Source organism: Actinia tenebrosa, unplaced genomic scaffold (genome assembly GCF_029948245.1).
Source record: "Actinia tenebrosa isolate PJP-AT-01 unplaced genomic scaffold, QUT_ActTen_1.0 PGA_scaffold8__29_contigs__length_14323225, whole genome shotgun sequence".
NCBI classification, from domain to species: domain Eukaryota; kingdom Metazoa; phylum Cnidaria; class Anthozoa; order Actiniaria; family Actiniidae; genus Actinia; species Actinia tenebrosa.
In genome coordinates, this window is record NW_028292585.1 from 1,587,563 (window position 1) to 1,615,161 (window position 27,599).

The 27,599-nt window shown below is 36.9% G+C and overlaps 3 protein-coding genes across 7 annotated transcripts; 2 read left to right on the forward strand and 1 right to left on the reverse strand.

Moving 5' to 3' along the window:
• Positions 1-105: 105 nt before the first annotated feature.
• Positions 106-9,281, forward strand: LOC116294883 (uncharacterized). 5 transcript variants are annotated; one of them, XM_031702567.2, is made up of 10 exons: positions 106-393; positions 1,784-2,048; positions 3,342-3,752; positions 4,105-4,373; positions 4,571-4,669; positions 4,904-5,360; positions 6,225-6,343; positions 6,741-6,908; positions 7,540-7,842; positions 8,116-9,281. In XM_031702567.2, the coding sequence occupies exons 1-10, from the start codon at positions 193-195 to the stop codon at positions 8,422-8,424; spliced, it is 2,601 nt and encodes an 866-aa protein (XP_031558427.2). In that variant the 5' UTR covers positions 106-192; the 3' UTR covers positions 8,425-9,281. The 5 variants fall into 5 exon arrangements, with proteins under 5 accessions (XP_031558427.2, XP_031558429.2, XP_031558428.2 ...); XM_031702569.2 differs by having other exon boundaries at positions 1,784-1,919; XM_031702568.2 differs by having other exon boundaries at positions 1,817-2,048.
• A 3,838-nt stretch (positions 9,282-13,119) lies between these two features.
• On the forward strand, positions 13,120-19,171 carry LOC116294888 (enolase-phosphatase E1). The gene is made up of 9 exons (XM_089024029.1): positions 13,120-13,356; positions 13,654-13,708; positions 13,912-14,073; positions 15,411-15,512; positions 16,069-16,151; positions 16,833-16,964; positions 17,252-17,384; positions 17,639-17,762; positions 17,928-19,171. Exons 3-9 carry the CDS (start codon positions 13,954-13,956, stop codon positions 18,107-18,109), a joined length of 876 nt encoding a protein of 291 aa, XP_088880155.1. The 5' UTR covers positions 13,120-13,356; positions 13,654-13,708; positions 13,912-13,953; the 3' UTR covers positions 18,110-19,171.
• LOC116294885 (conserved oligomeric Golgi complex subunit 2) lies at positions 19,090-27,508 on the reverse strand. Its single transcript, XM_031702571.2, has 16 exons — positions 27,260-27,508; positions 26,962-27,027; positions 26,207-26,287; positions 25,443-25,546; positions 24,527-24,632; positions 24,002-24,181; positions 23,121-23,393; positions 22,566-22,705; positions 22,271-22,335; positions 21,756-21,874; positions 21,631-21,684; positions 21,166-21,243; positions 21,005-21,080; positions 20,420-20,702; positions 19,758-19,956; positions 19,090-19,402 (listed from the first exon to the last, which is right to left on the reverse strand). Exons 1-16 carry the CDS (start codon positions 27,497-27,499, stop codon positions 19,298-19,300), a joined length of 2,169 nt encoding a protein of 722 aa, XP_031558431.1. The 5' UTR covers positions 27,500-27,508; the 3' UTR covers positions 19,090-19,297.
• Between the last annotated feature and the right edge of the window lie 91 nt (positions 27,509-27,599).

Below are 27,599 nucleotides of genomic sequence, written 5' to 3' on the forward strand. Positions count from 1 at the left end.
TGGAAAGTTCCCATAGCAACAAAGTATAAAATACGTCGGAATGGTTCGGATAATGTATCGGAAACAATTCGTTAAAATATCGGAGGAGATTCGTAAGTTGATGCCCGGATGCAAAGTTGTCCTCGTGGTGAAGAAGTCAAAACGAAGAAGAAGGCGACATTTTGAAGTCGTTTTTTACAGTCAAACTTCACCATGGCAGGCTTTAATAGGTTTGGAGGTGGTGGTTTAGGATCCCTTTATACGGGATTAAATAGCTTGCAGCAACCAAGCGCTGCGAATAGAAGAGACGACCGGTTCGACAACCGAAGGAATTCAAGAGATAACTTTGATCGAAGGGAGCGAGACTTTGGCCGTCGAGATCCGAGCCCACGAAGGCGGAGATATTCTCCCGATGTAAGCGTTTGTTAGCCGTGGTATTCTTTCTTCTCTCTGTCTCTGTTGTTCTTGTTGTCTTTCTATTTCTTTTCAGGTCTGGTATCTTGTTTTTAGGCACTCTAGACTCCAAATTTTTACATTAAAAATGTCTTTCTATTGGCTAAATACTTCCGCTCAAACGCTCAAACCATCTTGAATAAACTTATATTCTTAGCTGAAGCTTATTTGAGTAGCAAACTTCGGGTCAAAATCATCATTTTGTTGCTAAATATCAATGCAAAATTCGCCTATGAAAAGATAGGGAAGTTCTGTGTGGTTTATTTGAGACGCCCTTAGTGTTAAAACCATATTATAAATACAATAGACAATGAAAGTCACTTCATTTCAATATATATTGTGAAAAATATACAGTATTTTCTGAATAACGTTATTGGAAAGAAAGTGGAAACAACACAACTGTGCCTTGACAACTATTAAGCTTATTTTCATGAATTTTACACTTGTTTCAGTCATCAGACTGCCTGCTTTTGGTAGCAGTTTTTAGACCAAAAAAAACCTCATTGAATCGTTTATAAAAGATTCAGTAATTCGACACCTGCTTAATGTCTGATCACTGGAAGGGCTATTGAATGCTTCATCTGACGTAGCTATCAGCACATGCTGACCAGTGATCTGATGGCTGGTATAAACAGGCAATTTTGACAAAATTACAAGAAAGGCTCGCATATTTGTTGGCTAAATATCATTGTGAATCAATAGCAGCTTAACTATGTTGGCAGTGTTCATGCCTAAAGAAGGTTTGCAGAACATACTATTCATTGGAAGCCAGTTACTGGCTAGTGATATTCCTAGTTGCAGGGTACTTTAACATCATTATGCCCACCTTTTTATAAAAAATGTACATACACCTACAGTTATCTGCAAGTACAACAAACCTCAGCTATGCTCATCCTGTTTCGTAGAAAATTATAACCCAAAAATCAAAATACATATAGTGGGTGTATATTGCTTGTACATGTTAATGTGTATTTGTCTAGCTACTATTCACCCATAAGAGTGACAGGGTGTAAATATGATTATGGAGCTCTGAGAAACTTGCAGCACACCAACAACCAAGCTTGAATCGGTGTAAGACATAGCCTTCTAGGAACCTTCGTTTACCTGCCCTCTTGTAAAAGAAAGCAGACATAATGCTGGTTATGCAATGTAATGCTTACAGTAGTCCTAGTGTACGTTGGGATGTATATTAATCCCCAAGATGTGAGAATATAAATATTGGATTGCCCTGTGGTGAATAAAGAACACTAGAGTCAATAGCAATGAATAATGCCATATATGTTTACCTCTGTAGAGGACCAAATATCTTGTCCATAATAACTAACCTTGCTTATCATTTATATTTATCCAGTCTACTCACTTTGATACTGTCACCCTATCACAGCCACCATATTCTGGAGTCAGAGGAAACCGTCAGGACAATCGTGGAGGTTTAGGCAGTTACTCTATGGATGATCTAGGACGAGATAACTTTACCCGAAACAGAGGTCAGAGCAGTAGCGATAGAGACCTAATCAGGGATGGTCACAACATGAGATTACCTAATAGGGGTGATGGAATTCTTGGAGCCAAACCTGGAGATTTGCCACGTGATCTTACTCCTAATACAAGCTCAGGTCTGGACTGCTTCTCTATCCTCTTCTCTCTTCTCAACTCTCTTATCTTCTCAATAGCCTCCTTTCCTTTTCCGCAATTTCACTATCAAACTGATTCCATTTCTCATTGGGCAGTACAAAATACTCTCTTAACAATTTATTCATACTTGCAATACAGCCTTTGAGCCTCATTAAGGCCAGTCTACTATTTTTCTAAGACCTAGACTTACCATTCATTGATTCAAGTTCTGTGTCTTTCATGAAGTTGCTGTCAAACTTCATTTTCTTCTCAGAGTCATAAGGTCATCGATAGATCGGCTAGTTTTACCAGGTTTGGCTATATTAACCTTTCTTCTTTCAAGCTTGAACTTAAACTTCAAATTTCAAACAAAATCAGTAAATACTTTATTTTGCTTTCATTTGTATATCTGAAATTTGTTACCAGCAATGGATAATCCTCAATTATCACAGCTCGTAACTTAATACAGTCTAAAACAATGGTGCGTTCTTACACGACCAGCTATTGATCTTGCTTAGAAATGATTTACACTTGTCCTCTCACATCGAAAACTACTCACACTTTAGTTTATTGAGTACAACACCTTAAATCTCTTAGCACATTGCATGAAAATGTATTTCTCACTTTTTCTTTCTATATCTTCATTGCAACTTTTTCAAACTTTATTCTATTTTATATTATATATCTCAATTGTCCTCGTTCTTTCCCCTATTAGTCTAGTACAGGGTTCTATTTAGACTAAGTCTGTCAATTCAGTCCTTATGCTTAGTTTGGTTTTAGAGACCATTTTCTACTTAATAACTGTTCTCTTTAAACGACAGTGGCTACTCGATATTCATCAGTTTTAAATCCACTATGTATTTAGATTTTGTTGCACAAATAGTACTGAATGCTTTGTGCAGGCACTTTTTCTCTGGAAATTTCAAGTTCTTTTTCTTTTCTTTCTCTGGATAGAACCCTGTTACATTCCTTTCATTTGCTTTTTGTCATGTTTCTGGGGGAAATTTCAGTCTTATTTTTATCCTTACAAACAGTAGCTTGTTTATAATCTCAGTAAGAGCTTGCCCATGGGAAACATGGTCAAACCTATCCTCCAAAAAATATTGGTCTTACTTTTGCTGCTGATTTTTACCTTTGGTTTTGACCAAATTTTCTCCTTCTGTGAATGTGGTGAACACCTTGTTGAAGATATTTGAAGAATAACAAGCTTGACTGTTATTTTGAACATTACAATAACGTGTTTATGTATATTAATGTAGACTTATTAATTTTTGTCTCTGTTGGATGCAAAATAGGTCTTACATCCCAGCTAGCACAACAGCAACAACAACTAATGGCCATGGTCCAAACACAGTCCCTCCTAGCTGCCATCCAAGCCCAAGCGTCTGCAGCAGCCAAACGTGGTGGCCAAGGTCGTCAACCACAATCCTTGATGCAGGGGTCTAGAATGCATGATAACAGGGGCCGTATGGGTGACAGACAAAATCGTAAGAGAAGAATGTCGCCACCCAGGGGAGGTCAGAGAAACATGAACATGATTAACCACAGACAACGCCGCAGCCAACAGTTTCGCAGTTCGCAAGGAAATAGATCAAACTACCAGCAAAGGAGGGATTATGACAGGGATAGAAAAAAGATTAGTGAATCGAGTCAAAAGTCAGAAGATAATGAACCTGTGGAGGAACCATATGTGGAAGAAACGCTAGGTAATGTACAGTCGTATACCCTACTATTGGGTAGTTTTATAGCTCTAGGATGTTTGGGTAACATTCAGCGGCAAGACTTTCATTATCCATTCAAAAACATTAATACACATATTTAATTTAAAATGTTACACTTCCAGTCTTCAGCATCACACTAAAATGTAGACCCCAAAGTATCCTATAATGCAGTATTGTGGGAGGCGGTGATGGTAGCAGTCAATATTATTCAGTCGGCTATTTCAAACGATCTGAACAAAAGAAAGCTACACAAAGATGCTAGAAACGAACTATGCATTCCTTAGGTTTTTCAAAATTTTACTATTTCAATTCTAAGAATTATAAGATTCATTTTCAGATGATGAAGAAGAGGAAGAGAAAGAAGAAACTAAGGAAGAAAAAACAACTAGTGAGAGTAAAGAAGCTACAAAGTCTGAAGCTGATGCTAGTGAGAAGTCATCCAAATCTGAGGAACCAAAACCAGAAAACCAGACCAAAGATTCAGAATTCAAATCTGAGACCAATCTTGCTGGACAAAATGTCAACAACCTTGTCAAGTCTCTGTATGATACCTCCCGACGAAAGTATGTTTGTAAAGTATGCAAGATTATGTGTACTAAAGATTCGGTAAGTTATTGCTTTGCTTTTTGTATAAGCCATTCGTGTATCACCGTGCATGTAATTTTCGCACTCAGAAGAAAGTGGCTTTGTTTAGCTCCATTCTGAGGGTATGGACATGGGACTTTACCCTATACACTTTGAAAAAAATGATTTTGATCAAATACAAACTACGTATTTGATTTTTTGTGTGACTTGATCTTTAGTGCTTCAGACAGCATTTGTATGGCAAACGTCATGTCAAGACATGGTTGGAAAGCCGTGGCCAATCATTTGAAGCAGAAATGTTTAAACGAGCTTCTGAGGTAAGAACTCTAGTCCATTATATTATACGATACATTATAATAACCCACATATAATTTTTTTTTGTTTTGAGAGGGACACATTGTGGAAATGTTTCAGATTTTTGATGGGTGTTTAGGTTGCACACTAGTCTCTTAGGTGAAAAGTTAAGATCAATTGAATATAAAACAAGAGGCTAGTTAATTTTTTGTCCTGATTTGTTAGTCTTCTCATCTGTTGTTAATCATTTTTTACAGGAAGCAACCAAGAGTTTAGTAGCAAAGGAACAAACCAAAAAACCAAAAGAACAAGAACAAGAAAAACTTGAACAATCCCCTGAGGAAAAGCAGGAATCAAATGAACAAGAACAAGAGGAATCTGTCGAAGTCAAGAAAGATAAAGAATCAAGTATTCCTGCCAGCTCATCTGAAGAAGAAACGACTACCAAGATCAAAGAAGAGCCTAATGAGGTCAAGAAAGAAAAGAGTCCTCTTCCAGAATCCAAAACACCTTCAGAAACAACCAAAGAAGATCAGAAAACTTCAGTCAAAGTGAAGGAAGAAAAAATACCAGTCAAAGAAGAGAAGTTTGAGGCAAAATATTCATGTGATACTAGAAAAGTTGCCATCAAAGAAGAGGAATTCATAACTATTTCATCAATCACTGAGGCACGTGTCAGGCTGAAGGGCTTTGACAAAGGGGTTAATACCAAAGGTATGACATATAGATCATTGGTGTACTACCTCTTTGTTCTTCTCGTACATAATATAATTATATCCTACCCATGAGAATAAAAGGACAAAATATTGGGACATCGTGTTGGTTGGTGTAAAACAAGAAAATGAGTGAAAGGACAGTCTGAAAGAAGGTCCGAGAGGACTAATGCATCTTATGTGCCTAAGAATAAGGTTCCATTAAGAACCATTCATAGCAATCGTAATTGGCATTATATTTAAGGCTAAGAATTTGTGAGAACTTTGTCGAGAATGACATGGTCTGAAAGGGTTAAAATTCATAGATAAGTTTGGTCATTTCAAGTTTATACTCCCAATATGTTAATGAAATGACGTCAAAGGAGGCATCAAATATACAAAACGTTTCTTGAACAGTAAAATATCCTGTATAAAACATCATTATCTTAGGATTTAGAGAAAGTTCTAGCAAAAAAAATCTCATAGTAATCAGTGTTTCAATTTCCACGTGATGGCAGATAAACTGAAATGCCTCCTTTGACGTCATGTCATTAACATATTGGGAGTATAAACCTTGATATATCCAAGATGCATTACTCAAATCATATGAAAATAATTTACTATTCAACTTTTCACTTAATGTAGAATGAAAAATTTGAATTAGGTGTAAAAGGCACTTTAAATGATTGGACCTTTAGAATAGAATAAAGGAGTCAAAATGCAATGATGACAAATAATTTATTGATGTGAGACATTGAATATGTCAGTGATTTTACAATCTCATGTCTTTCCTGAAGCATTGGGCCTGTTCATTTGACATCTTATGTATCTACAAATTATGGTTCAGTGTTTAAAAAAGTTGTACTTGTCATTAATATTATTTCAGGCTGTGAATTTGTGAAAGCTGTGTCAGGATTCAACTGCCGTCTTTGCAAATTATTTATCATAAATGGAGGTGATGTTATGAAGCATGTTGATGGGAAGAAACATCAAGCCAAGTATAGGGTAATTACAAACTACTGCAACTTCTTCTGTTTTCATTGCTACACATGCAGGGATTTGCTTTTCTCAGTGCAAACAAATTAGCCACTCAGCAAACATTTTGATCGTAGCTCAATTTTTCCTAGTTCCATGTTTTTGGGGGCTCAATAAACAGCAGCTTTTACTCTAAAGTAACATATACATCTAATTCAAAAAAACGTTGTCAATGCCCAAGGGCAATTGGTCATTCCGACATTGAAATGGTTTCGTTGAATACAGAGAACATTGAACAGTCTCAACACTAAGGTCTATGTTCTTGATAAGAATAAGAAGCAGAAAAACAAGTCATTCCAGCTGTTCTTGGTTCTTAGAATGACTCATGTAGTATTTACTTAGATTCCTGCTACTCTTATTTTTTTAGCGATACATCAGTGAGCATCCCAAGTATGAGTCAAATCAAGTGGTTAGGAACAAAGAGCTGTCAGAGATGTTAAGTGAAAGGGAAGGAGAGGAAGTCTTGCTGTATGAGGTGACAGAAACAGAAGAACCAAAACGACCTTACCGATATAGCTCAGGGGAAGCCTTGAATGTAAGTTTACTCTAAAGATACCAAAAGCTTGTGAATGATATCTGAAGTTCCTCTAGAAAGAGTACACTTAAAATTGGTCTTTCTCTTGGTTGACATGTTATCTAACTTGACTGCCATAAATTATTGAAGATATAGAAATATAGATAAGTTATAGTGCTTAGGAACGAGGTTATTCCGGGCGAAAGCCCTTGGAATTAAATTCGGAAAAATTAATTTCCGACCTTGCTGGGAAATTTATGACTGCCATAAATGATGTCACTTATAAATCTAATTCATTTTGACGTTAAATTTGTCTGGTTTTAGACCATCTGTCATTCCCTTGAGTGTTATTTCTTTTTTTCCAACATCATTTGGAATGCAGCTGAAACAAAAACTCAAAGGAATGACTTGGTCTGAATGAGAGAAAAAATGTACAAATTAAATCCATTCAGGTTTAAGCAATTGGATGTTGAGAATAGAATAAAGGGGTCAAAATGCAATGATGACAAATAATTTATTGATGTGAGACATTGAATATGTCTGTGATTTTACAATCTCATGTCTTTCCTGAAGCATTGACACCTTCTTTTGTCTTTGCCGCCATTACTGCACCATAATTAATTTGAATTAATCCAGATGGCTCACTTTACAGGTGGAAGTGACAAAGTACCTAGCTGTAGAAGACGACCATGACGACAGACCTTTAGACGAGCAAGATGAGTCAAATGATGACTTACTTAGAGAAGACATGGAGGTGTCTGCTTCAAGTGAGAAGAAGGAAGAGATCGAAGATGATATACTTAATGACAAGGATGAAGACGAAAGGGATGTAGAGCCTGAAGAACTTGATGAAAACCTCTTGTTGGGGGAAGAGGATTCCCTGGACCAAAGTACCTTGGAAGAGAAATATGATCCAGACCTTGGAAAGACAGTGGATGAGCCAATGGCAGAACAGGTAAAAACCCAGCTTAACATGTAAAACTTATTCAAAACCACTTCTTTTGTTTTGTAGCTGGTCCAGCAAATAATCATGGGGGGGAGGGGGGAGAAAAAATGAATACAAAAAAATCAAATGGCCTTGCCTTGAAGCAGAAATAAGTTAGGTGTAGATACCCTTTTGTCCGACGGTTTCTAGAAGATCTCTCGTTATGTTTCCAAAACTTTAAACAAAAACCCAAGTTTTTACTTCAATGTAACAAGCTTCATTGAACAATTGTTGTTTTTTTAGATTGAAACTAAGGACACAGAAACTAAAGAGGTCTCAAACACTTCGGTTGACTCATTGAATGAATCCCAAGAAGATGAAGATGAAGAACCAGTAGTAAAGAAAACCAAGCTTATCAGCCTTGCAGCACGACGTGGCAGGAGAGCTGCAAGGGGAGGGGCTCAGCAACGTGGCAGAGGACGAGGAAGAGGAGGCAAACGAACGACTCGACAGAAAGTCACGCCCAAACCAGAAGTTGTATTCTCAGAGGAGCAACATGATGATTTTATGGACGGGTATGAAGTCATCGACGAGGTTGCTGATGATGAATAGACTTGTAAAACAAAAAGGCTCTAAAACTTTGCCAAAGCAATGTTCCTTTGTCATTGACGAGGTACCCTATGATGGGTAGGCTTATAGAACAGATAGGTTCAAAAACCTTAGCATTGTTCCTTCGTTTTTATTTCCACGTTAAAAAGATACCTTGATCGTTCACCCTGCATTGAATGTATTTTTTTGGATAAGAGTTATTACTGCTCACAGATCCAAGTCATTGCAGCAACATCTAAAGAACACTAAACCAGTTTCTTATGCCTTGGAATTGTTACTTTAGTTTTAGTTAAAACACAGCGTTGTTAATGTGTTTCTGCTGTACCTACTGTATTACTAAATGTCGCAAGAAAGCAGATCCTTTTACTATCAAATGTGAAATCTGCGAGTCTTAATTCACATGTAGCTCCAGGTTATATTTATTTGAAAGTTCTCTTTAATGCGAACAAATGTAACATAAATAACGCGCATGTATGTAGTGGCTAGTCGTGTATGATCATCGTACTAGAATACAAACACTAAGTGTGTGTCATAAGTACCACTAAATACTGCTAAATTATGCTAATCCTATTGTTTTCTATTGTTTAATTAGCACTATTTACTACTAAATAGTGCAAAGTGTTGCACACTTTGTGTTGGTACTCTATTTTCGACTGTTATATCAAAACATTTTTAGAAAATTTTACACTAGCATTATGTTATTCTCACAAACAGTCTTTTCTCCTCTTCCCTCGAGCTCCTATTGCCTCTATTTTCCTCCTCTAGCTACATCCCTGTAGTGCATGCCCTGACTTACAACTAGAACCTTGATATCCATATGTTTATTCTAAAACAAATATTAAAAGAACTTTTGATTTCAATTTGTTTTTGAAGGATGTAATGCTAAATGCGAAAACAGAATGGGAGTAAAAATAGAATACATCGGCTTTTAAAATACTTGATTTTTGAGTATCCCTTAACCTGAACTGGGGTTATCATCAAATAAATGATATCATTGGATGCAAGAGAATATAAGGGAAATCTCTTAGAAGCCTCAAACTTTTCTTTTTCACCATCGAAAAAATATATATTTTGGTCAACGTAGAACAAATAAATAAATATAATAGTCTAAACAAATGAATGGACAAATATTTCTTAGTAGTTGAAAATGATCTTCAAAGGTCCTTTCATTGGATGTGAACTAAGTATGAGACCATAAGGGTGAGACTTTTTCACATAGATTGAAGGGACCCTTCTTTTCCGAACGGAAAACTGATATATTTTGGACAACTCGACTGACAAAAGATTCAAATCTATAAATAAAAGAGATCAAACGAAAGTTACTGGACGAATATCGTTCAACATTTGATTAGGAAATTCAAAGGTCCTTTCACTGGATGTGAACTAAGTATGAGCCAATGAGGGAGTGAGTTTTTCATATCGGCATTAAAAGGACTTTTATCAACTGTAAGAAGTTTTATATATTGGTCAACTCAAACAAAACAATATATATATATATATAAAAGGAAAACTGTCCAAGGGTTGATAGGGAGAATCCAAGGCCCTTTCACTGGATGTGAACTAAGCACGAGGCCATGAGGGAATGACTTTTTCACATCCACTTTTTTTCATAATCGAAAAGTTATATAATTTTTTCAACTCAAAACGAAACAAATAAAGGTAGACTAGCTTCCGAGGACGAATTGAGTTTGACAGTTTCTCAGTTAAAAGAAATTTTATTCAACTTAAAGTATTTTTTTTAGAAACTTCAAGCCATATATTTTCCTTTGTTAAATGAATAATTTTGCTTGATAGAGTGTCTATCAAAAGCTTAAGCTTGTTTAATTGAGTATGCATGTATAATGTTTAGGTCACCCATCCAAATACTAACCCTCCCTAACCGGGCTTGACTCCCTGTCCTGGAAGACCAAGTTTTTTTCCACTGAGCCACGGTTTTACGGAATCAGCATAACAATAGGCGTGAAACAATGGCTCCAGATACACTAGGCTTTTTGACGTTAAATTTTCAACCGATTCCGTGCGTGGCAGAGATGCAAGGGATTAGCTGTTATGGTCTGGGGGCCGGCTGGTCTCTCCCCTGATGCTTCGGCTAGAACATTTTCTTGCGTAATTCGTACACCCAAGGGCAGAAGGATTTAATCGCCGTCAGGTCCGAAGTCCATACGCCGCCTCAGCTCTGCGGATGTCTCGGGGGTATGGCACATTTGAATCGTTTTTTTGCTTTTAATTTCTGTATGTGGAATTATGTTAAATCCCTCACTTTTCAAGATGTTTTTCTTTTTTTTTTCCTTTTTTTTTTTTTTTTTCCAATTAAATTGTACAGAACATTATTTCTACCGGTTTTTTAAATGCGTGACAGATGCATTCTTATATGTTGTCGTCTGCGGTACACGTGAATACCGCTGTGAAACACGAAAAACGAATGAGAAAGGAAAGAAAAATTTATGATATATTGGAAATTTTTTTATTAAAAGAATGCGTCAAATTTAAAATAATCGTCGTATTATTTCAAAAAAACTTCATTACACCTTCAAAGTTTTAAGTTCTAAAGTAATTATTGAGAATATCTTCAATAGACGCGAACACTCAATTGTTATAATTGAAAACATCATATATAACAGTATCCTTTTTTCAAATGACCGTATTTAAGAGTATCCTTGGCCGTGATTTAAGAGTATTCTTTTTTTCAAATGACCGTATTTAAGATATCTTTTTTCGGATGACCGTATTTTAGAGTATCCTTGGCCGTATTTAAGAGTATCTTTTTTTTCAAATGACCGTATTTAAGAGTATCTTTTTTCAAATGACCGCATTTAAGAATATCCTTGGCCGTATTTAAGAGTATCCTTGACCGTATTTAAGACTGTATCCTTTTTCAAATGACCGTATTTAAGAGTATCCTTGGCCGTATTTAAGAATATCCTTTTTTCAAATAACCTTATTTAAGAGTATCTTTTATATTCGGATTGACAATACTATATATAGAAATCGTACTCGGATAGTCCTTAGAGTTTTATCGATACCATGCGGGTCAATGTCACAGCACAGCTTAAGAAAGAGATCGCATGGGATTTAAGTATTCTTGGTCTGGTTTTCAGGAGGGAGTCGCCCCATGTAAGGGAATCCGGAATCCGGAATCCACGAAATTTTAGGCCTTGGAATCCGGAATCCAGTTTATAATGGAATCCGGAATCCACACTTTTGGAATCCGGAATCCGCTACTTTGAAATTCAAAGTATACACTCAAATGCTATCGCCTCGATCTAGACTGAACCGATGTAGCCCCTCCCCCACTGTGTAATATCTCCACCAAGAATACCTGTCATCAGATGCTGATTTGATTGATAGAAGATTCTACTTATACTGGCAAGTATATCAAATATAATTTTCAGAGAAAGTATCCGAAAATTAACGATATGGAATCCGGAATCCGCAATACAAAAGTTTTGGAATCCGGAAACCACCATAAGGCGGATTCCCTTACATGGGGCGAAGGGAGGTTTACCTTTCATTCTTCTATAATCTTTATATTAGGTAAGGTTTTAGCTTCCATAAAATTGAAATGTAGCACCCAGTTCCTTGGGGGAGGGGAAGGTGTGTTGCAAAGGAAACACTTAACTTACAGGTTGATATGTTTTGATGCTCGTAAAAGCATTTCTATTTCCTAAACAACCAAAACAAATTACACCATTGATACCTGTTTCACTTGTTCTTTTAGAATTTGGTAGTTTTTGCCTCAAAATCCAAAATTGTGGAAAATATCAACCTGGATTGACTCCATGGATTGGACTTTTCTCAGGAGGAGTGTGGGAATGAGAAAAAATATTCTTTCAGTATTTCAACTCCAAAACTTGCTGAAAAGTCTAACATTGCTTGCAAAACTACATTGACGAAGTTATTTTTAGAAATGGGTCAATAACATGGCTTTTTTATGAGAAGGAAACGGTAAAGGGTACTCAGTAAGAATCTGTTAATTTATTCTACTTTTTTCTTTTCGTTTTTATCAAAACAGAAATCAAAAAAACGTTCTAAAACTCCTGACTTGTTTTCATGCCAGATAACAAGCTATTAAAACATAAAACAGAGAGGCGTACAGTTGCCATAGATACAATAAAGATAATAATAAAGTCTTTATTCCAAATGGATGGATCTTCTGTACAGGGCACGTGCCCCCCACCAAATTTCTGCCCCCCCCCCCCCCCCCCCCCCAAATATTGGTTCTTAGTCATTGTTTTACCGCGCATGCGTCTGCAATCAAACGAAACATTGTCATTATCACATAGCGTTAAATATAATCTTCAGTGCCCCCCCCCCCCCCCCCAAAGATTTTTAGCTTCCGCTGCCCCTGTATTTGTCGTAACAATACTCTTCCTAGTCGATCTCAATAACCTGGACTGCGAGTATCCCATCTAGGCGTTATGGTCCGAGGCGGCTAGTTGGGATACTCGCAGTCCAGGTGATTGAAAAACTTTTTCCAAAAGTAGGCAGTCACTTTAAGAGTTCGATACCCAAACAAACACATCAGAATAAAACACTGGATAAGACCACTCTTTTATCACTCCAAGTCGTAGTCTATGAATATCCCATCTAGCCATTATGGCCGTTATATATGGCAGGTTTCATTGTCGACGTATTTCCGGTGACGTGACCACCCTGAAAACGAAACTGTTGCCCTTTAAAAAGTGTATCTTGATATAATTAAGCTAAATTTTTGAAGTTTTGTCACGATGAGTAAAACGTGTATTGTATTGGGTTGTACGAACAAAGATTCGGGGAAACATAGGAAAGAAAATGTGAAGTTTCATCGGATACCAAAAGAGGAGCCCAGGCGAAGCATGTGGATAAAAGCTATCAACAGACGAGAAGAAAACAACGGAAACTTATGGATTCCTTCTTCAGACAACGACAGAATTTGTAGTGAACATTTCGTTAAAGGTAAGCTGATCTTAAATCGTAATTTTCCCCGTGTATTCGTGATACAGAGTACGCAAAAATAGTATAAAGATGTCTATCGATGTCTATTTATTTCGTGTACAGTTTACGAAAACAAAGAGTTATGTTTTTGTTTTGTTTTGTTTTTTGTTTTTGTACGGTAGAATTTTTTTTTAAAATCGCTAAAATGACTCGAAATCACAACTATACAATTAGGATGACCCCAACAACACCTAATGTGAGTAAATGTTCACTTTTATTTCTTTTATTTTTTATTCTTTTTTGTTAAATTATTTTCAGCTCTCAAAGCTTGTATGGGCTTCCTGTGATGAAATAACGGAAAAACCCCAAAAACGTAAGCAAACATCGTAGAGCGCGCACAGTAAATGCGCGTGCATAAAAACAAATGGTTTAAAAATAGCATCAAACTGTGCACATGATGGTTAAGAGGGAATTCCTTCTCTTATTAGTTCAATTTATCTTGATCCAGGTGTATAATATGACATAGCTGCGAGTATCCCATCTATCCGCAAATTTATCATACCCTTTTAAATGTAGGGAGCCTGGGTTGCCTGTGGTGTGAACGGTTGGTACCCAAAAATGGCGGTCGAACTTGATGCTGAAAATGAAAAAGTACTGAAACGGCGGGACATTCGCCGCTCATTCAGGGTTGTACTTCTAGACATTGAAGGTACAACGACACCTATAACATTCGTTAAGGTACAATAAATATTTGCTAAATATGTATGTTGAAAAAAAATATTTCATTAGAGATCGGGTATAAGCTTACGTAATCAAGTGCTAATAATGATATTAACGGACGGATGATTGAACGTTGTTTCCCTCCCTCGTAAAAATCAACATGTGAGTTGATTGTCATTGTCATTATTTAATTTATTTATCCCAGCGAGGTGGGAAATTAATTTTTCCGAATTTAATTCCAAGGGCTTTCGCCCGGAATAACCTCGTTTCCAAGCACTACAACTTACCTATATTATCTTCTATTATTTATTCTTGGTTTGCAATGAATCCCAAGAGAGCACAATAACAAAAGGGATGTCCGCCATGTTGGAAGATATAACAAAAGAATTCATTGAAAAATCTTTTGACAAATTCTTCCAACATGGCGGCTATGACGTCTATTGCAAACGAAGAAGTCAGTTATAAAGATTACAGTTGGTTTCACAAAACTTCGGCCGCTTTCATTCCGAAAACAGTTCCCAACATAGTTAATGGAGCGGAATGGTTGGGAAACATTGTTCTGTGTTTTTGTTCGACTTTATCCATTATTATATGACTTTGGCAGTGCACAGAAAAGGAAAAGTTCCTCCGTTTGTTCATAGTATTCGGGAATATAGAATTTTTTAACTCTAAAAAACGTTCTAAAATACTCATTATTTGTTAATTAATCCTACATGATTAATACAAATTGTTTATTTAAAAGGAAATTGCCTTTTTTCAAGCTTTCTTATTTATCATCTAGTAACTTAGCTGTATCTGCGCGGAAATATTTATCCGCATAGTTTGTGGTCATCGAATGAAAGTTTTCACTTTCAAAATGTTCATACATGAAAATAATAAGGAAATGAGGATTATTTCAGCCATACTTGCTTTGGTTCATCGTGCACCCTCAGTATCACGTGATGGTACGGTTCAACATCAAAAGCAAAACAATAGCTTTGCTCTATGGAGTTTCCAAACCATTCAGCTCCATTAACTATGGTTCCCAAGTACTCCAAGTTTGTCCCAAACTTGCAAACTTTTTGTGAAATTGGTTCAATCAACTGTGACTTATTTATGTCTAGAATTCAAATATTTACTGGAATTGCTTCTTTAAACCATATACTTTTCGAAAATTGTATTCCAGACAACATACAAAGTCAAATTCCTTTTCTCGCAATAAAATTTACTTTGAAAATAGAATTTGAATGGAGACAAACATCAGAACTTCATAGTGAAATTGATTACGGAGTTGTGAACTTGCAAATGAACTTCAGACACGGAGTGGCTGAAGTTTTATGAAATCAACTGTAATGGGTATTTTTTTCTTTATGTAGGATACATTATTTCCATACGTTAGAAAGAACGTACAGAATTACCTTAAAAAGAACTGGATCACGACAGAATGTCAACAAGATATCAAAGCACTGCAAGAACAGGTATAGTATAATGGGCAGGCGAGTAGAAGAGTTGTAATTTAGAGGAATAAGGCTGCTGCAACTAGCAGGGTAAACCAGGGAAATTAGAGCCACCTAGGCTAAGATTTCCAGCGTGGTTTTCACTAGCGACATAAGCATAAGCATAAACACAGACATAAGTGTATCAAGCCCACTCACTTCTCTGTTGACGTCCTCACTGCGACATAAGTACAAGCACAAGCACAAGCACAAGTACAAGGATCAAAACAATCCCCTTCTTTTTATGCTTCTGCTTGTGCTTATGTTGACTTATGTTGTAGCGAGGACGTGTTCTTATGCATATGCATATATCATAGTGAAAAACCACGCTTAAGTAAATTTACACCATAAAAAAGGTCTAGCTTCAAACTAGGATTTATGGCAGTAAAAGGCCATAATGGACATGTGGAGAGAGGGGGTGAGGGATAGAATTTATTCTATTGGGGTTTGAATATCATCTAGCCCTTCAACACCTGAGCATGAGATTCTTTATTAAAGTGATGATCGACATTTTGTTTTGTGTTTTATCGTGTTTAAGGCAGAAAAGGATAAAGATTTAGATGGCATGGTTCCTATACTCAAGTATGACAAAGATGATGAGAATATTGATGAAACTACGAAGTAAGTAGACGGTTCAATCACCATTATTTTTAATACAGTGGAATCCTGTTTGATATTTTGGGGACCGGGGAAAAGGTTTGAAATAATGAGAGTTCAAGATAATCCAGAGTTATAAGATTGTAGTGGAGGGACCATGGAGCGAGTGTTTTGGATTGGGGGAGGGGGACTAATATTTTTATATCAAATAAAAAATTAGCAAATAAATCAAAAATGGTGGCAAAATCATTGGTAAAGTCCTTTTTTTTTTCAGCCCCCAAGCTCTGCAGTCCCTGTAGTATTATATTCTGATCTGGGGGAGGGGGTACTCTTGCCTGTTTAGGGTAGGAATGTGCCACTGAGCCCACTAAACCCTGACCCTATTCCAGAGCGATCGCTGAAAATCATACCCTGTTCCGGTATTGCAAAAATGGATACCCAGTTCCAGAGAGGAGAGAGTGTGATTTCATATACCATGTCCCAGAGCAAAAAACCATACCCTGTTTGGCGGCACGTACGACATACCTGTATAGCAAATATAGGTGGTGTACCCCCCCCCCCCCCCAAATAAAAATAATTGGAAGCCACTTTATTAAGAAGAAATTTCAGGAGGAAAATGTAATGCACACTGGTTAATAGCTCACACAATGATAAAGATCCTGGGATTCCATGAACAAATTTATAACTTTCATTATTGGTTTTCAGAGAAAAAGTCATCAGATCCATTGTAGATAATGTGCTGTGGCAAATGGATTCGGATCGTAAGATAACAGCATTAAAACAACTTCAGGGGCACATTTGGAAAAAAGCATATGAAGATGGAGAAATCAAGGGAGAGTAAGTCAGTCTTAATTAAAAATTTTTTTTTGACATCATGGTTTCTTGGGTTACCTGTGGTGAGCAATCCACAGGAAGCCCATGATAAAATGCCTACAGCAGCAGATCAAGAAAAAAAACACTATTAAGAAAGGTGTTAAGAGGATAAAAAGTGAAAAATTGAATCATGGAAACAAATTTTGTATGAAAGCAAGATTCAAAGAGTACCACAGTCTTTTGGTTACCTTGTGGTGAACCATCCACAGGAAGCCCAGAGGTACTGAGGTGGAGTTTGATTTTTTCAATAGGGTCTATGACGATGTTGTGCCAGCTCTTGAAGAATGGACCTCTTCTAGAATAAAAGTATATATCTATTCATCTGGAAGTGTAGAAGCACAAAAACTTCTTTTTAAGTATTCAGACAAAGGAGATTTACTAAAGGTGTGTTGGATAGCATCAAAAAAATCCATGACTAAACGGCCCTGCTTAATGGACCCCTAGACACACTTAATATGGCCAGTTACTCTGTCTATAACAGAATTCTGGCAACCTCACTTTCCATGAGCTTTCCATAAAGTTTACAGGCACATTTTGCATTAATATACTTTGCTTACTTATGTATTCATAGAATATTAGTTTTACACAATCGTAATTATTGCTATGTAAAATACAAAATTGTTTTCTTTTATTTCCAGTATTTTAGTGGTCACTTTGACACTAAGATTGGACTAAAAGTTGAATGTGAAAGTTACAAGAAAATTGTAGAGTGTGTTGGAGAGAAGCCTGGGGAGATATTGTTTATCACTGACGTAGTTAAAGGTAAGAGTTGGAAAGAAAAACTGGGAAAAGAAATGGGATGTCATATTTTCCCTTTTTTCTTTCCTATCCCTTTTTGTCATTCCTGCCAGTTGATACTGGAGTGAAATTTAAATGTAATTATTATTGGTGTTCACACTGGCTAACATGTCATTCTTTTTTCTATAGAAGCGTGTGCTGCGACAGAAGCTGGTATGCAGACAGTGCTGAGTGTGCGTCCTGGTAATACTCCTTTGACTGATGATGACAAAAGTACCTACAAAACTATCAAATCCTTCAGCAACCTGACAGAAGAACAGGATTTGCAAAATGGTAAACCAAAGAAAGCTAGAACTGATGATGATGCTTGAAAACAATGCCAACTATGGTGTGTTACTACAGGCTTACACCAGTAGTTACTATAGCGATGTCACTGGACAAGTGATACAAGCTTTGGTTACCGTAGGGATGTCAGTAGTTATAGTGATGTCATTGGATAAGTGATGCAAGCTTTGGTTACCATAGGGATGTCAGTAGTTATTATAGCTTTGGTTACCATAGGGATGTCAGTAGTTATTTTAGCTTTGGTTACCATAGGGATGTCAGTAGTTATTTTAGCTTTGGTTACCATAGGGATGTCAGTAGTTATTATAGCTTTGGTTACCATAGGGATGTCAGTAGTTACTATAGTGATGTCATTGGACAAGTGATGCAAGCTTTGGTTACCATAGGGATGTCAGTAGTTATAGTGATGTCACTGGACAAGTGATGCAAGCTTTGGTTACCATAGGGATGTCAGTAGTTATAGCGATGTCACTGGATAAGTGATGCAAGCTTTGGTCACGATAGGGATGTTGGTAGTTACTATAGCGATGTCATTGGACAATTAGTGATGCAAGCTTTGGTTACCATAGGGATGTTGGTAGTTACTATAGTGATGTCATTGGACAAGTGATGCAAGCTTTGGTTACCATAGGGATGTCAGTAGTTATTATAGCGATGTCATTCAACAAGTGTTGCAAACTTTGGTTACCATAGGGATGTCAGTAGTTACTATAGTGATGTCATTGAATAAGTGATGCAAGCTTTGGTTACCATAGGAATGTCAGTGGTTACTATAGTGACCTTTGGTCACTATAGGGATGTTGGTGGTCACTATAGTGATGTCAATGGACACTAGGGGAGCCATGGTAACTATGGTGAGATAAGTGGTTACTATAGGAATGTCAATGTATACCAAATTGATTGAAGTATTTGTCACCATAGTGATTGTCAGTGGTTGCTATAGTGATTGTTTTGGCTAGCACCCATGTAAGTATAATGCAAGTGTATAAGTAACTTGCATAAAACATAATTAGTAAAACCTTTTATTTTACTATTGAAATACTAATATACATCCTGATTTTATAATAAATCTCATGTTTTTCAGTTTATGGATTTTCTATATTATTTTCTAAAGTGTAAAACTGGAATTATGTTTTGAATGAGTGTCAGGGTCAGTACCCCATTAACTACATTAATGTGCCTCATTAATTACATTAATAAGAATAAATAAATTATTATTGCATCTGTGATGCTTGTCCAGAAGATTGAGCAGCTTGTACCATGGATACTAACTCAGTGTAGTTGGAGCATGAGGCTTCATTTACGTCTAATCCTTTCATCTAAAAAATAAGACAAACAGACCTTTCAATACTTTGAATATACATGCGCCAAGAAAATATTCGATAAACTGAACATCATACTATCACTACCAGCATCCCTTGCACACTTTCTTTATTCAGTTAATTAGACACTATATTCATGTGTCTTCTCATACGCAACTATTAAACAAAGAAATGATACTCTAGGGAATGAAATGTGGTCCGAAATGGGAAAACGTTTCTTCCAAGCTAAATTGATCAAAAATGTCTTACTTTTCTCAAGGCAATTTAAGCTAATTTGTATGAGAAAAAACTTGTAAAGCTTGCTGGTAATGGGAGTAAAATATACCGCAAAGCAACTTTATCATGTACCTACCAGAATTCTAAATTCTTCTACATCTAGAGAAAACTGTAGTCTAATCTTGTCGTCATCACTCATTGGCCCCTGGCCGTCTTGAGTGTTGGATGAGTTATTGGTTCCCCCTCCTGCTTGTTTTCTTGTTCTCTTCAGTCGCAGTAAACTGTCTTCTGTTTTCTTGATGGATGTTAGAACATCAGATGTTATGGTAAAGTACCTATGAAAAAGCAGGCAACCATCGATTCTTTAGTATTAATACAGGAAAGAATGTTAGTAAGGAGAAAATCAACAAAGAAATGTTGGTATCACAGGATTCATGGATGTTGTAGTGATTGTATGAAGTGAAAACCTCGGCATAGATAGCAAAGCAGTCAATGTTCATGATCAACGTTGTGGCACAGCTAACTCACTGGTCTTGTGGAGGGAGAAAAACTGAAGAAAAATACTCAAATCAAAGGAGAGACCTCTACTCACATGTCATGGCAAGTCCAGGAATCAAACCTGGGAACCCAGAGGTGAATCAAGGGAGACACATTAAAAAATATACTTTCATGTCATGCTGAGTCCAGGTATCAAACCCAAGACCCCAGTGGTTATAGGCGAGTGCAATGCTAATACACCACCCTACGTCAACCAGAGTGCACATATACCATGCTTTCCTCAATAGTATGCTACAATACCTTTCAAATACAATCTGCAACACCTTTGATGCCCATGTCTGCAGCTGCTCCTTCCCAACCATGTGTTTGAACTCCTCCTGAAAGTCATTCAGAGGCTTGATGACGATGCCCACAAAGGGAGAGGGTTGGCTGGGAACCTCTTTGTTTGTTCTTCGATAGAGTCGAGGGATATTCCTTGCAGCATCGAGACCAACTAAGGACTTGGCAACCACCTGTTGAATGATCTTCTCTTCTATTTTAGGAAGCAAGTTGATGAGGTTGGTCTTTGACTCCTCAAGAGCATCTAAGAAAGAAAAACTGGAGTTTTAAATTTCTTTCATCAAAACCATTGCCTAAAATAGATATACAGTGAACTGTCGTTACAGTGGACTCCCTTGGGGCCATCATTCGTGTCTGTAATAGTGAACATCTGCAATAGTGAAAATTATTTATGGTCACTTTGTATTTTTGTCTGGGATTTTTCTCCTCTCTGTAATAGCACAGTGTACGTAATATTGGGGTGTCCGCAAGGCGAGAGTTGATTGTATTTTAATAATTCTTCAAAGGGATTCCCAGGGAATAGTGGAACCATACAGCTAACATTACCTGTTAATGATGAGAAATCTTGAAGTCCAGCAGATACGAGTTTGGGTTGTATGGATCGCTTGAACAACTCAGATATCTAGTTTTATCCAAATGCCAAAGGTAAAAAAAGGAAAGGTCATGTAACACACACACAAGAAAAATACACAAGCCTTTCATTTTACCTTTTGTGACAAGGAGTGTGTGTCAATAAGTAGGTATACAAAGTAAGACGTTGGTTGTTCACTGGAATCATTCTCAGCCTGAAGAAAGAATTAAAGAGAGTGATCATACTATAAAGGTTATAAGAGCTTGTGTTGCTTTCAGTTATTGTTATATTATTGTAGTTGTATGAACTGCTGCTGCTGTGACTGTTATCACTTTTGCTGCTGCTGTCGGTGTTGTTTTTGCTACTGCTGCAATTGTTGTTGAAGCTGTTTATGTTGTAGTTGCTGCTGTTGTAGTTGTAGTTGCTTCTGCTGGAGATGCTGCTGTTGTTACAGATGCTGCTATTGTTGTTGTTAATCGTTGCTGCTGCTATTGTTGCTGCTGTTGCTATTGAGGCTGTTGTTACTGCTGCTGTCATAGATGTTGTTATGATATATACAATATATCCTATCAAAAATGACTTGTATCAAAATGCTACTTACTTGCTCTTTAAAAATGCCTTCATTCTCAAGCCACTGTGAAAATCTAGAAATAATCTTTAGAATGAAAAACAAAACTATTAAAAACATTAAAGCATTCAGGCAAACAAAAACATAACTCCTCGCACCTGTAATGTTAGCTTCCAGAATCGATGACACAGTGCCTTAATGTAGACAGAATCAGACCAACATGTCTCGAGTCCCCACCATAAAATATTACAAACAGCAGTGTTGAAGTCACCTTCAACTAGAAGCATAATCCAAATTAACATTACCATCTACAATCAGTAAACTGTGGTACCCAGTGGTTTTTCTCTTGGTTCATTCGCTTTCAAAATCTTGAGTGATGGTACACGAGAAAGCTGAACTTTGAACGTTGAAAGTTTTCAAAGGTAACCATCACGACAGACTGTGAGAATGACTAAAATTGTTTTGGCTGAAACATTGGAGCAGTGAAATGAATTCGGGCAATCAGAAGCGATCATTTTCATAATGATTTTCATAGTATGCATAAAATGGATCATGACATATGGGCTGGGCAGATGGATGATTTGTAGAGTGTCCCCCATGAGAAATCCTGGTTGCACCCCTGTATCGTACTGGGTTTTTTCTTAGTGCAAGAAGAAGCATTTTGCTTTCATACCTGTTAATGGAGGATCAGTTGGGTTATCCAAAACCATTTCTATTTTGCCTGCAATATCTTGAAACCTACAACAGGAAAGAATACTGCTTTTAAAACCATGAAAAATAGGAATCAATGCTATGATGTTTAAAAAATTAAAAATGGGACAAAATAAAAATACAATTAGATTTTGTCAGAAACAATACAAAATGAGATTGGGATGAAAATTTGAAGCTGTTTGAGAAGGAAGAAAAAACTGGGAATTAAACGGGATGATGTTAAAATGAGATGGATGGAAAGTGTTCTGCTCGTTTACCTAATCTGGAAGTAGACAGGCAAGCTCCAGTGAGCCATGAATGAATTAAAGCTGCTGTGGTTACGAAGCCTTGTGACACTTGCTTTAGACGCACAAAGACCTTCAAATTTTTCCACAAACCACATGGATGTTGTGTACCTCTGTAGAAGTTAAGGCAAAGTTCATAATTTTAATTTTTTTAAAAAATACTCTCTGGAATCCCATTACAATCAACAAGGGTTAGCTTCATTCAAACTCTGTTCCCTTCATAAATTGTGCTAAATTTGCACTTTTTTTTGTAAAGTGAAGAATTTTATGCAGAGTGCATAAAGGACTGCATTGGAACCTAATGGGATAAACAAACAAACTTGTGAATTGCCTTGAGGAGCTGCAGAAGGTCCTAAAAGAAGAAAAGATAGAAACTGTGGAATGCCACGAGGACTGCATTGGAACCTAATGCAATTAATCTTACAAACTTGTGAAAACTTGAGGACTTGCAGCAAAGGATAAAGTTAAACCATACAAACTATGGAATGCCACAAGGATTAGCACTGGGACCTAAAACAATTTACAAACCTTGTGAAATGCATCGGGATTTCCTGGGGCAAAAATAGATGAGAGTCTTGTCTCAATAAGTTTTACCACTTCAGGCCAGACGGCATTCACGATGAAATCAAATCCACGTATAGCAGTTCTTTGTTCTCCAAAACTGGAATCTTCTGATGCCAATCTACCTGATGTAATTTGAATCATGTTTGTGCAAGATCTGGGAATAAATTCCAGAATCTTGGAATACAAGTCTTTAAGGCCATTAACTGGGTCTGTCAGCAAAGTTTTTTCAGATATTACCTACAGTAAAGAATAGTAATACAAAAGTACTCAAATTACAATGAAAAAGAAAGAACGATGCACATGTATATGATTGTGCACACTTGATGAAAAGCAATTTTATCAAACCCTAAAATGACCTCTAGGGGGTGAATTGAAATTCAGTATGTTGTGATTTGCGGCAACTGTACTTTAAGCAACCATCTGTGCGCATTGCCTCTTTCTTTTAGTTGATTAAAGGGATTTCTCTAGGTTTTCCAATTTTCCTCACTCAACAAAACCTTATGAGCTAAATCCCAATTCAATCGATGAGTGAGTAAGCTGTGCCCTGACTTTGTTCAGCCCAGAGGTTGTGTCAGGGTTTGATCTGTGAGTTAGCCATGCCCTGACTTAGATCAGCCTATTGGTTGTTTCAGTGTTTGACCTGTGAGTTAGCCATGACCTGACTTTGATCAGCCTAGAGGTTGTTTCAGGGTTCGATCTGTGGGTTAGTTGTGCCCTGACTGATCAGCCCAGACTTTTAAAAATTGTTTATCAATAAAATGTCAAGGATTTTATTAAGAACTTTTGTTCATGCATGCTAACTATTGACTATTAAATAGTCAATAGAAATTTTCTTTTTTCCTTACCCTATCCATATATGGCTTAACAATCTTCTCTCTAAATAATAGCTCAACATCCTTTATTTTATCAATGATGGCATATGTTCGCAGGACTCTTGCAAGAAGGTTCAAGTTGCCTGACTGGACTGCATCTTGGAATGCAGCTTCAAGTTTCTTCTGTAGTGTTAATGTTATGGCTGAAATACGCTATTGCAATGCATAATAAAATAATGGATATTATTATGTTATACACATATTTGTATTTTGATGTCTAACTGAATCTTTAATGAATTTAAAAGCAACTATGAAAAATGCTGAGCTGAACAGAACATTTATAAAAGGTCACCATGAACAGCTGCAACTGATAAACTTATAGCCCTATATGTTTATAATCCCTCAATAATACAGCATCATCATTTTATGTGGTCATCTGTTCCATGGCAAACCTTCCACTCAGATACAGCAGAACCCAAAACCTCATGCACTAAGCCAACTGGATGGCAGTTAATTAAAGATCAAATTAAAGAGAAGCATTCTTTAGTTAGGACTTACATATTTTATGCTCTCAACCAGTGGATGGCCTTGACTTTCAGTGACATAATACTGTAACTGATTGAATTCACTAGCAACTCTCTCTATCAAATGGGATTCATCCTCACTAGACAAAAACAAAGTACAGAAATAATAAGTATCATATCCATAGCAGCCAGGGCTCAGAATGACAGCTGGTTAGAAGACAATGTCCAGCCAAAATTAGCACTATTGTCTGGCCAAACACCTCATAGGCCAGTCCTCTTGACCAGTCCAATGTGACTGGTCATCAAGTCTAACCACAACAACAACAACAAGTATCTTTATTTCCAATAATAATAACATATATATGTATACATCTAATTGAAAAAATGTTGTCGGGTTCAAAAAAAGGTTATATCATCAAAGCTAAGACCGAAGGGGAGCATGGGAAGACAAACAATTATGCTAATTTCATGCTCCACTGTGCATTTGTACATGTCTATATGCAAATATAATACACATTTCCGAGTACCCAAAGTCCTTTTTGGTCTTAGCTTTGATGATATGACCTTCTCAAACCCAACTACATTTTTTCAATTAGGTGTATATAATATATCAAATTATGCTTTACAACATTAATGTTTATAGCCAAGATTCAGCTGAGCAGCTGTTATCTGTTTTTTACACATTTTATAAGGTCACATTAACTACAGCCAATCTCAGTTTCTGAGTTGGACTGTAGATAAGTTCAAGGATTTTGTTATTGTAATTAATTAACATGGTAACTGAAATGGAAATAGAAAAGTAGGGAAAAATATAAATAAATTTATAAATTAGTCTGGGATTGAGCAGTGTTTATTTTTAGGCTAGTGTCCCCATCTGTTTGTAGGCCAAGTTGAAATGGGTTGAAGCCGGGAGGCTAGGAGGTAGAAGAGTAAAGCAGAAGCTTCATCACCTTTCTTCTCCAATATGAGAGTCATTATCAGTAATAGAGCCATGAAGAAGTCTTTCTATCTTTTCCAAAGATTTGGTGATATTAAGTAAGTGTTGCATACAGATCTGTGGAATCAGTACAATGATAATGTGAGACAGTATGAAATCTGCTCTGCTAAGCATACTCAGAGAATGTGTAGTTCCAGAAATCATTCATACCAACCCCACAGAGGAATTTCCGAAGAGTAAGGGGGTCAGAGAAAGAACAAATATTACAGAGTTTGTATGGAAGAAAATTGGAATTTCCAGAAGGCAGGGGGTGTCTTTAAAAAATTCCTCCGTGAGCGGGGTATGGATAATTCTTGGAACTACACAATATACCCCAAGAAGCCAATAACATGAAGGACCATTCTGATGCAATGAGCAGTGGATGCTGTAATACTTCAACACATCTGCAGTTCAAAACCTCTATATAGGCCAATTTCCCAATACAGATTATGTGTCATTCCTTAGAGTCTCATTTCTCTGTTTAGCAGTTGCACATGAGAAGACCCTTCAATATGGACACAACGAAAACAAATAATCTTATTCTCAAGAGAGTGACACATGGTTTGAAATGGGCAAAAAATCATGCCCAAGTGGATTTGGTCCATTAAGCGAGTAGTTAATGATTCAATAAATTGATTATTGATGGGGGAGGGGTAGTCATTTTGGGGACTAACCCACCCCTCCAATCAACCTCCTCAACACTTCATTTACAGAATTTAAATTTCATTTATATTTTACCTTTTTCTGTCTCAACAGTGCTCTTGCTTCAAGTTTTCCTTCAATTGATGCTATCGTCCCATCAAGCTCTGTTCTGATAAGCTGGATATGTAAAACAAGTTAGGACACTCAAAGATATAGATTAACAACATGTGCCAATTTTAAAACGGAGTGGTTATTCATATGTCACCCGTACTATAAGGTGACTTGTACTACGTACCTCACCGAACTGTGGCTACACGTCAAAAATTTATCTTGCTACCACACCCAAAGTTGTCTACTGACACTCCTACTTTTGTCACTGTCTCAGATCTAGCACATTGCCAGTAACGTATTCACTGAAATACATGAAAGATGGAACGCACTGCTGTAACAAAAGTAGGCGTGTCAGTAGAGGAATTAGGGTGTGGTAGCGAGACAAATTTTTGACATGTCGCCACAGTTCATTGAGATCTGCAGTATTTGCTATTCGTATAGGAGTCAAAAATTTTGACGATTTATCTCAGGAACTCTGTATTCTTTTCCAACCTATTGACGATATTTTTGTTTACACCAGTTAGGCGATTCATGTCAGTGATGTTATTTTGATTCAAACTTATTTGATGAGTCTGTACTCAGTAGCAAGCAACTCACTTTTGCGACACTTAGAATTTTCTTCGTTTAGTCTGAGGGTCAGTGTCACGGCGGGAAATGTCACGCAATAGAATTTTTGACGACTCCCGTACGAATTATTCGCATTTGTTATTCGTATTCGTATTTTAAAATCCATCCCTTACCAGTACTTCTTCCTTTAGCTGTCCAAGTGGTACTGACAAGTTATTGATGCTTTTGTCCAACCCAACCTTAAGAGTCATAAAAATACCAGTGAATCTCGAATCTATGGAATAATATGAAGTGGCTAGGCAGACCAAAATTTGTACGTGTACACGTATCAGCTGTTTGTAAATTTGTATTTCATAAGTTCATTTTTTATATAATTTGTACAGAAATAAGTACATCAAGACCAATAACCACGACTCATTGGAAATAAGCCTTCAAGCGTTTCAATATTTGGATATTCCTGCGCGTACTTACAAGGTTGGTAGATAGGTTTACGAAGTCGGCATAGTCCTGGTTGATCAACTCTATCAAAGCAGCTTTCAAAGACTTTAAATACTCCTCTAGATCGTTCTTTATGGTATCAAGCGACGCGGATCCCTTATGGCTGGTGACAAAAGAATCAACGCTGAAAGAATCCTTTATGAAATCATCTCTAGTGAAGCAAGAAGAAGGGTTTTCTGGAGGAACAACAACACTCTTGTCCGTAGTCGCCATGTTGGCCAACACAGGACCGCGATGGACTGAGCCGAGAAATCAGGCGCAAAAACAAACGTGTATTAGGAAAGAAAAATTAACTTTAATGCTAAAATTTCTG

What these genes read in the sequence shown, in the direction of transcription:
- LOC116294885 (XM_031702571.2), bottom strand. Translation starts at nt 27,499, where the DNA reads ATGGCGACTACGGACAAGAGTGTTGTTGTTCCTCCAGAAAACCCTTCT. An exon ending in CCTGTCTACTTCCAGATTAG is followed by an intron (nt 22,336 to 22,565) that starts GTAAACGAGCAG and finishes TTCCTGTTGTAG; the next exon opens with GTTTCAAGATATTGCAGGCA. An exon ending in TAGAAGAATTTAGAATTCTG is followed by an intron (nt 19,403 to 19,757) that starts GTAGGTACATGA and finishes CTTATTTTTTAG; the next exon opens with ATGAAAGGATTAGACGTAAA.
- LOC116294888 (XM_089024029.1), top strand. Translation starts at nt 13,954, where the DNA reads ATGGCGGTCGAACTTGATGCTGAAAATGAAAAAGTACTGAAACGGCGG. An exon ending in CACCTATAACATTCGTTAAG is followed by an intron (nt 14,074 to 15,410) that starts GTACAATAAATA and finishes TTCTTTATGTAG; the next exon opens with GATACATTATTTCCATACGT. An exon ending in ACAAAGGAGATTTACTAAAG is followed by an intron (nt 17,385 to 17,638) that starts GTGTGTTGGATA and finishes TTTTATTTCCAG; the next exon opens with TATTTTAGTGGTCACTTTGA.
- LOC116294883 (XM_031702567.2), top strand. Translation starts at nt 193, where the DNA reads ATGGCAGGCTTTAATAGGTTTGGAGGTGGTGGTTTAGGATCCCTTTAT. An exon ending in TGTTTAAACGAGCTTCTGAG is followed by an intron (nt 4,670 to 4,903) that starts GTAAGAACTCTA and finishes CATTTTTTACAG; the next exon opens with GAAGCAACCAAGAGTTTAGT. An exon ending in ATGAGCCAATGGCAGAACAG is followed by an intron (nt 7,843 to 8,115) that starts GTAAAAACCCAG and finishes TTGTTTTTTTAG; the next exon opens with ATTGAAACTAAGGACACAGA.